This window comes from Cervus elaphus, chromosome 2, assembly GCF_910594005.1.
Source record: "Cervus elaphus chromosome 2, mCerEla1.1, whole genome shotgun sequence".
Taxonomy (NCBI): domain Eukaryota; kingdom Metazoa; phylum Chordata; class Mammalia; order Artiodactyla; family Cervidae; genus Cervus; species Cervus elaphus.
Genome location: NC_057816.1, coordinates 9,091,277 through 9,100,883, shown reverse-complemented (window position 1 = coordinate 9,100,883; position 9,607 = coordinate 9,091,277). Strand labels below are relative to the sequence as shown.

Here is a 9,607-nt window from a genome sequence, read left to right as displayed (position 1 = left end):
TGAATCTGAGCAAACTCTGGGAGATGGTGAAGGAAAGGGATGCCTGGTGTGCTGCAATCCATGGGGTCTCAGAGTTAGACATAACTTAGCAACTGAACAACAACAATTTTCATTGTGTTGATTTTCATTGATCTGATTTGAACTGAAGCAGTTACTGAAAGAGAAGGATTTCATCATATCACTTGTTTTAATTTAACTCAGGATTGTTTTCATTAACTCTTTTAATAAAAATTTAGTATTAACTGAGCAAAAATCTATTTTCACTTCTTTTCACACACAAAAAGTCAAAAAGCACTTAACTTTTGAGTCTCACATATTACACTTTGAAAAGGGACTGTGCACACAATATAAGGTTATTTTAGTTTATTTACTAGAGAATCTACAAATCAAAGTTCAATGCTACTTTGGATACTGCTGGGTAGAAGAATTTTTACAAAGTAAACATGTAACAGATGTGATCATCAACTGCTAGAGTTACTCAGCAAATTATTGATCTCTAATAAATCGCTAATTACTTACCTGACCTTAAAACAACACGGAGAAACAGCTTCCACTATCCTGATAGAAGAGCAAGTTGAGGATAAAGTGTGGCCAGGATCAACACACACTTAGTGTGACGCTGCAGCTGGAAATATTTTTTCCCTTGAACTTTTCTAGATAGTCATTTTGCCTCCTTTTGAGGATCACCAGCTCATCCTTGATGGCCTTTCAAGAACTTCTGGATCAAGTTGGAGGCCTGGGGAGATTCCAGATCCTTCAGATGGTTTTCTTTTGTATCTCTAGCCTCATAGTGTACCCTCACATCCTACTGGAGAACTTCACTGCAGCCATCCCTGGTCATCGCTGCTGGGTCCACATCTTGGACAATGACACTGACTCTGCGAATGACACTGGGACCCTCAGTCAAGATGCCCTCCTGAGAGTCTCCATCCCACTGGACTCAAACCTGAGGCCAGAGAAGTGTTGTCGCTTCAGCCACCCCCAGTGGCAGTTCCTTCACCTGAATGGGACCTTCCCCAACATGACTGACCTGGACACAGAGCCCTGTGTGGATGGCTGGATGTATGACCGAAGTTCCTTCTCCTCCACCATCGTAACTGAGGTAAGAGGTCCCATTTGCCTCCTGTGAGTACATGACCTGGGTGTTTAGGGGTAACAGAATAATGAACATGCTTCCAGCCTTTAGTCCCTAGGTAGGTGTTCATCCTTCATCCTTTCAGGGAATCTTAATTGCCTCTCTACTAAATGCCAGGCACCTATACATTTAATGAGTCTAATGAGCTCCAAAATAGAAATGAACCCTTCTATTATACTACTTTTATTCTTGGGATGACCAAAGTCTAAACAAGTAATTTATGTAATGTGTTAAAAATGTTATACCAGGTCAGTGATGCTCATCACTTGGTTGTATATTACAAATATTTAGTAGACTGATGAAAAAGTCCATTCCCAGGCTATATTCCAGAGCAGTCATATTACATCTACTGTAAAGTTCTAATCAGTAAAATGTTCAGTTCAGTTCAGTTCAGTCGCTCAGTCATGTCTGACTCTTTGCGACCCCATGAATCACAGCACGCCAGGCTTCCCTGTCCATCACCAACTCCCAGAGATTACCAAAACTCACGCCCATCGAGTCGGTGATGCCATCTAGCCATCTCATCCTCTGTCTCCCCCTTCTCCTCCTGCCCCCAATCCCTCCCAGCATCATGGTCTTTTCCAATGAGTCAACTCTTCGCATGAGGTGGCCAAAGTATTGGAGTGTCAGCTTCAGCATCAGTCCTTCCAATGAACACCCAGGACTGACCTCCTTTAGGATGGACTGGTTGGATCTCCTTGAAGTCCAAGGGACTCACAAGAGTCTTCTCCAAGACCACAGTTCAAAAGCATCAATTTTTCGGCGCTCAGCTTTCTTCACAGTCCAACTCTCACATCCATACAGGACCACTGGAAAATGTTACATCGCCTCAAATGATTCCACTCTGTGGCCAAGACTGAGAACTACTCAGTCTGATGTAAACTGGAGATTATTAAAACCAACAGATTTTAGGGTATACTTCCCCAAGGAAGTTATGTTTAAATGAGACCTGAATCATAAAAGGTCAACTAATGTAGGAAAAAGAAGCTGAAGAGGGTGATAAAGGCCCCAAATATTGAACTTTGCAAGTAATGTTAAGAAGTTTTGACCAGATTTCCACCGAGAGATTTTTAAGTTTATTTTTAATCAGAGGATAATTGCTTTAAAAAGTTCTGTTGGTTTCTGCCATACAACAATATGAATAAACCTTAAGTATACATATGCCCCTTCCTCTTGAATCTCCCTCCCACCCCCACATCCTACCCCTCTAGGTTGTCACAGAGTACTGGGTTGAGCTCCCCGTGTTATATAGCCGCTTCCCACTAGCTATTTTACCTATGGTAATGAGATTTTAAGCTGCTGTGAAGCTCTGCAGTGACGGTGTGCTTGTCTTTCAGTGGGACCTGGTATGTAAATCTCAGTCACTGATCTCAGTGGCTAAATTCCTAGTCATGAGTGGAATTCTGGTGGGAGGCATCATGTATGGCTCTTTATCAGACAGGTGAGTATCTCTCAATCATAGCTTTCTTTATTCTCAAGTACTTTCAGCTTATGAATTATTCTTTCATTAAGAAATATCTATTTCAACTTAGTTTTATGAAGCATCAATCATAACAATATAGAAGTGTTTTATTTAACTTTGATTAATCATTGTGTTCATACAGTTAAATACTCAAAAAATTACAACAAAAAAAGAATACTTATTTCAATTACTTCAGTATTACAAATACTTCAGTATTCTTGCCTTGAGAACCCCATGAACAGCATGAAAAGGCAAAAAGATAGGACACTGAAAGATGAACTCCCCAGGTCGGTAGGTGCCCAATATGCTACTGGAGATCAGTGAAGAACTAACTCCAGAAAGAATGAAGACACGGAGCCAAAGCAAAAACAACACCCAACTGTGGATGTGACTGGTGAGAGAAGCAAGGTCAAATGCTGTAAAGAGCAATATTGCATAGGAACCTGGAATTTAGGTCCATGAATCAAAGCAATCTGGAAGTGATCAGACAGGAGATGGCAAGAGTGAACATCAACATTTTAGGAATCAGCGAACTAAAATGGACTGGAATGGGTGAATTTAACTCACATGACCATTACGTCTGCTACTGTGGGCAAGAATCCCTTAGAAGAGTTGGAGCAGCCATCATAGTCAACAAAAGAGTCCAAAAAGCAGTACTTGGATGCAATCTCAAAAACAACAGAATGATACCTGTTTGTTTCCAAAGCAAACCATTCAATATCACAGTAATCCAAGTCTATGCCCCAATTGGTAATGGTGAAAAAGCTGGAGTTGAGTAGTTCTAAGAAGACCTACAAGACCTTCTAGAACTAACACCCCAAAAAAATGTCCTTTTCATTATATGGGACTAGAATGCAAAAGTGGGAAGTTAAGAAACACCTGGAGTAACAGGCAAATTTGGCCTTGGAGTACAGAATGAAGCAGGGCAAAGGCTAATAGAGTTTTGCCAAGAGAACCCACTGGTCATAGCAAACACCCTCTTCCAACAACACAAGAGAAAACTCTACACATGGACATCACCAGATGGCCAACACTAAAATCAGATTGATTATATTCTTTGCAGCCAAAGATGGAGAAGCTCTATACAGTCAGCAAAAACAAGACTGGGAGCTGACTGTGGCTCAAATCATGAACTCCTTATTGCCAAATTCAGACTTAAATTGAAGAAAGTGGGGAAAACCACTAGACCATTCAGGTATGACCAAAGTCAAATCCCTTACAATTAAACAGTGGAAATGAGAAATAGATTTAAGGGACTAGATCTGATAGACAGAGTGCCTGATGAACTATGGACAGAGGTTCGTGACCTTGTACAGGAGACAGGGATCAAGACCATCCCCAAGAAAAAGAAAAAGAAAAAAGAAAAATGGCTGTCTGAGAAGGCCTTACAAATAGCTGTGAAAAGAAGAGAAGCAAAAAGCAAAGGAGAAAAGGAAAGATATACCCATTTGAATGCAGAATTCCAAAGAATAGCAAGGAGAGATAAGAAAGCCTTCCTCAGTGATCAGTGCAAAGAAATAGAAGAAAACAACAGAATGGGAAAGGCCAGAGATCTCTTCAAGAAAATTAGAGATACCAAGGGAACATTTCCTGCAAAGATGGGCACAATAAAGGACAGAAATGGTATGGACCTAACAGAAACAGAAGATATTAAGAAGAGGTGGCAAGAATACACAGAAGAACTGTACAAAAAAGATCTTCATGACCCAGATAATCACAATGGTGTGATTACTCTCACTCACCTAGAACCAGACATCCTGGAATGTGAAGTCAAATGGGCCTTAGGAAGCATCACTACAAACAAAGCTAGTGGAGGTGATGGAATTCCAGTTGAGTTATTTCAAATCTTAAAAGATGATGCTGTGAAAGTGCAGCAAATTTGGAAAACTCAGCAGTGGCCATAGGACCGGAAAAGGTCAGTTTTCATTCCAATCCCAAAGAAAGGCAATGCCAAAGAATGCTCAAACTACTGCACAATTGCACTCATCTCACACACTAGCAAAGTAATGCTTAAAATTCTCCAAGCCAGGCTTCAGCAATATGTGAACCATGAACTTCCAGATGTTCAAGCTGGTTTTAGGAAAGGCAGAGGAACCAGAGATCAAATTGCCAACATCTGCTGGATCATTGAAAAAACAAGAAAGTTCCAGAAAAACATCTATTTCTGCTTTATTGACTATGCCAAAGCCTTTGACTGTGTGGATCACCACAAACTGTGGAAAATTCTGAAAGAGATGGGAATACCAGACCACCTGGCCTGCCTCTTGAGAAATCTGTATGCAGGTCAGGAAGCAACAGTTAGAACTGGACATGGAACAATAAACTGGTTCCAAATAGGAAAAGGACTAAGTCAAGGCTGTATATTGTCATCCTGCTTATTTAACTTATATGCAGAGTACATCATGAGAAATGCTGGGCTGGAGAAAGCACAAGCTGGAATCAAGATTTCTGGGAGATATATCAATAACCTCAGATATGCAAAAGGCACCACCCTTATAGCAGAAAGTGAAGAGGAACTAAACAGCCTCTTGATGCAAGTGAAAGAGAAGAGTGAAAAATTTGGCTTAAAGCTCAACATTCAGAAAACTAAGATCATGGCATCCGGGCCCATCACTTCATGGCAAATAGATGGAGAAACAGTGGAAACAGTGGCTGACTTTATTTTGGGGAGCTCCAAAAGCACTGCAGATGGTGATTGCAGCCTTGAAATTACAAGACGCTTACTCCTTGGAAGAAAAGTTAGGACCAACCTAGACAGCATATTAAAAAGCAGAGACATTACTTTGCCAACAAAGATTTGTCTCGTCAAGGCTATGGTTTTTCCAGTGGTCATGTATGGATGTGATAGTTGGGCTATAAAGAAAGCTGAGTGCCAAGGAATTGATGCTTTTGAACTGTGGTATTGGAGAAGACTCTTGAGAGTCCCTTGGACTGCAAGGAGATCCAACCAGTCCATCCTAAAAGAGATCAGTCCTGAGTGTTCATTGGAAGGACTGCTGTTGAAGCTGAAACTCCAATACTTTGGCCACCTGATATGAAGAGCTGACTCATTTAAAAAGACGCTGATGATGGGAAAGATTGAAGGAGGGAGGAGAAGGGGACAACAGAGGATGAGATGGTTGGATGGCATCACTGACTCAATGGACATGAGTTTGGGTAATCTCTGGGAGCTGGTGATGGACAGGGAGGCCTAGCATGCTGTGGTCCATAGGGTCGCAAAGAGTCAGACATGACTGAGCAACTGAACTGAACTGTATTACAATTACAATATTGTGGGACTTACGTAATCTCCCCAGGAATATAGATACACAAATGGAGAATTAATCGATGTGATAAGTGCCATTTTGTCAACACTGAGTTCTGCATACAAGATACAGAAGCAACATCTCCATCAGACCTGGAGGCGTTTCTGGACAGAATTTAGAGAGGGAATGCCATAACATGTAATTTGGAAATTAATAGCTATCTATAGGAACAGAAAGAAGATGTTCCATGACATGGGATTCCACTTCTTTGCAGACATCATATGGCTAAAAGTGTTTTTAGCCTTGGCCATGAGCACTGTATTGATTTGCCCCTACGCTCTGTTAGCTGAATGGTTATGGATGCTCAGAGAATGGTCACCATACCATAGCTACCCATGTGTGATGTGTATAAATCCTATTAAACTAAACATATGGGTACACAACAATGTGTCATTGGTGGTCTATTGAAAAAGTATGCCATAATTTTGATTTTGATTTTTGCAAAAGCAGTTCTCTAAAGATAACTTTGACAACCATACAATTAATCCAATAACTGCTGTTTCAATATGTATAAGTCCTGTGATAGTGCTTCTGAAATAGACAATCATTGCCACCACTGAAGTATGTCTCCCACAGACATACTGGAGAACTGAGGAGAGTCTTATCATCCATCTGCATAACGGTAACTGCTGCTCAGCTAAGAACTATGAAATTGGAATTAGTGAAGTGAAAGTCACTCAGTCGTGTCCAACTCTTTGTGACCCCATGAACTATGCAGCCCATGGAATTCTCCAGGCCAGAATACTGGAGTGGGTAGCTTTTCCCTTCTCCAGAGGATCTTCCCAACCTAGGGATTGAACCCACGTCTCCCAAATTGCAGGCAGATTCTTTACCAGCTGAGCCACAAGGGAAGCCCAAGAATACTGGAGTGGGTAGTCTATCCCTTCTCCAGCAGATCTTCCTGACCCAGGAATCCAACCAGGGTCTCCTGCATCGCAGGCAGATTCCTTAGCAACTGAGCTATGAAGGAAGTCCCTACGAAATTGGAATGCATCATAATAAATGTAAATTAGAAAACAGCTCAGAATCAGAGTATTCACTTACAAGAAACCTGTAACCCAGGCATCTGTGAAAATGTCATGAGAAAATGCAGAGATCAATTTCTTATTGAGTTATAATTGACAGATACAACTATATATATTTAAAGTGAACAATGTGATGTTTTGACATATGAATACATTATGAACTACATTACCTGTATCTATTGAATTGGTCATACTATTTTTATCCTTCTTTCTGTTAACATGGTGTATCACGTTAATGATTGTGTATGTTGAGCCATTCTTGCATCCCAGGGATAAATCCCACTTCCCACTTTATCAGTTCAGTTCAGTTCAGTCACTCAGTCGTGTCCATCTCTTTGTGACCCCATGGACTGCAGCAAACCAGGCTTACCTGTCCATCACCAACTCCTGGAGCTTGCTCAAACTCATGTCCATCGAGTCAGTGATGGCATCCAACCATTTTGTCTTCTGCATCCCCTTTTCCTCCTGCCTTCAGTCTTTCCCAGCAGCAGGGTCTTTTCCAGTGAGTCAGTTCTTCACATCAGGTGGCCAAAGTATTGGAGCTTCAGCATCAGTCCTCCCAATGAATATTCAGGACTGATTTCCTTTAAGATTGATGGGTTTGATCTCCTTGCAGGTCCAAGGGACTCTCAAGACCATCTCCAGCACCATAGTTCAAAAGCATCAATTCTTCGGTGTTCAGCTTTCTCTATGGTCCAACTCTCACATCCATACATGACTACTGGAAAAGCCATAGCTTTGACTAGATGGCCATTTGTCAGCAAAGTAATGTTTCTGCTTTTTAATATGCTGTCTAGGTTTGTCATAGCTTTTCTTCCAAGGAGCAAGCATCTTTTAATTACATGGCTAATCACCACCTGCAGTGATTTTGGAGCTCAAGAAAATAAAGTCTGCCACTGTTTCCATTGTTTCCCCCATCTATTTGTCATGAAATCATGGGACAGAGTGCATGATCTTAGTTTTTTTAATGTTAAATTTTAAGCCAGTTTTTCACTCTCCTCTTTCACTTTCATCAAGAGGCTCTTTAGTTTCTCCCACTTTATCAGGGTGTATGATTCTTTAAGTGTACCATTAAATTGAGCTTGCCAATATTTTGTTGCTTCATGGTTGGTTCTTAGTAGGTTGTGTTTCTGGAATTTATCTATTCCTTAAAGGCCATCCAATTTGTTAGCATATAATTATTTGTAGTAATTGCTTATGAGCCTTTGTATTTCTGTGGTATCAGTTTTAATGTCTCCTCTCATTTCTAATTTTATTCATTTGAGTCTTCTCAATATAGAAGTCTATAGTTTTTTGTCAGTCTAGCTAATAGTTTGTCAATTTTGTTAATTTTTTTTAAAAAAAAACTTTGCTTTATTGATATTTTCTATTTTCTAATCTCTATTTTATTTATCTCTGCTCTGATCTTTGTTATTTCCTTCCTCTGCTAGCTTTAGGTTTAGTTTTCTAGTTCCTTGAGGTGTAAAGTTGGGGTGCTAATTTAAGTTCTTTCTTTTTTAACATAGGAATTTATTGTTATAAACTGTGTTAAATATTGTTTTAAAATGCCTTTGCTGCATTCCATGACTTTTTTAATGTTGTGCTTCCATTTTCCTTGGTATCATATTTTCATTTCTCTTTTGATTTCTTCTTTGATCCATTGATTGTCCTGGAGAGTGCTGTTTAATTTCATCATGTTTGCGAATTTTCAGTTTCTCTTTGTTATTAATTTCAAATTTTATAATAAATAACTTCCAATTTCCAAAGTGGTTGGAAAATATACTCGATATGATTTTATTGTTGTTCAGTTGCTAAGTCATGTCCAACTCTGAGACCCCATGGACTGTAGCACACCAGGCTTCCCTGTCCTTCACTCTTCCAGACATGATTTCAATCCTCTTAAATTTGTTAAAGCTTATTTCATGGCCCAACTTTTGACCTATCTTCTCTGTGCACTTGAGAAGTATGTATATTCTGCAATTGTTACATGGGATGTTCTATATAGTCTACTAGGTTCCTTTAATCTAAAGTGTAGTTCATATTTTCTATTTCTTCCTGGTTTATTTTTAGGAGACTACTCCTGTCTAAGAATTTATCCATTTCTTCCAGGTTGTCCATTTTATTGGCAAGTAGTTGCTTGTAGTATTCTTTTATGATCTTTTGTGTTTTTGTGGTGTCCTTTGTAACTTCTTTTTCATTTCTAATTTTATTGATTTGAGTCCTCTCTCCTTTTTCTTTGATGAGTCCAGTGAAAGGCTTATCAATTTTGCTTATCTTTTTGAACCAGCTCTTAGTTTTATCTTTGCTATTGTTTTCTTCAATTCTGTTTTATTTATTTCTCCTCTGATCTTTATGATTTTTTCCTTCTACTATCTTTGGATTTTGTTTGTTCTTCTTTCTCTAGTTGCTTTAGGTGTAAGGTTAGGTTATTAATTTGTGATTTTTCTTGCTTACTTAAACAAGGTTGTATTGCTATAAACTTCCCTCTTAGAACTGATTTTTCCATAGGATTTGGATTGTGATGTTTGTTTTCAGGTGACATGATGCTATACATATCATGATTTGATGTTTGTTTGCAGATGACATGATTTCTATACATATAAAATCCTAAAGATGCTACAATAAAACTACTAGAGCTCAGCAATGAATTCAGTAAAGTTGCAGGATACAAAATTAATACACAGAAATCTGTTGCACTTCT

The 9,607-nt window shown here is 39.3% G+C and overlaps 1 protein-coding gene across 2 annotated transcripts in view; it reads left to right on the top strand.

Moving 5' to 3' along the window:
* The first annotated feature begins 513 nt into the window (after positions 1–513).
* LOC122673351 (solute carrier family 22 member 9-like) overlaps positions 514–9,607 on the top strand; it is a 30,155-nt gene continuing 21,061 nt past the window's right edge. The window contains exons 1-2 of one of the 2 annotated variants that reach the window (XM_043871085.1): positions 514–1,102; positions 2,473–2,576. In XM_043871085.1, coding sequence (XP_043727020.1) covers positions 701–1,102; positions 2,473–2,576 — 506 coding nt within the window. In that variant the 5' untranslated portion in view covers positions 514–700. The remainder of the gene's footprint in view (positions 1,103–2,472; positions 2,577–9,607) is intronic. The other variant, XM_043871094.1, reaches the window with a different exon arrangement.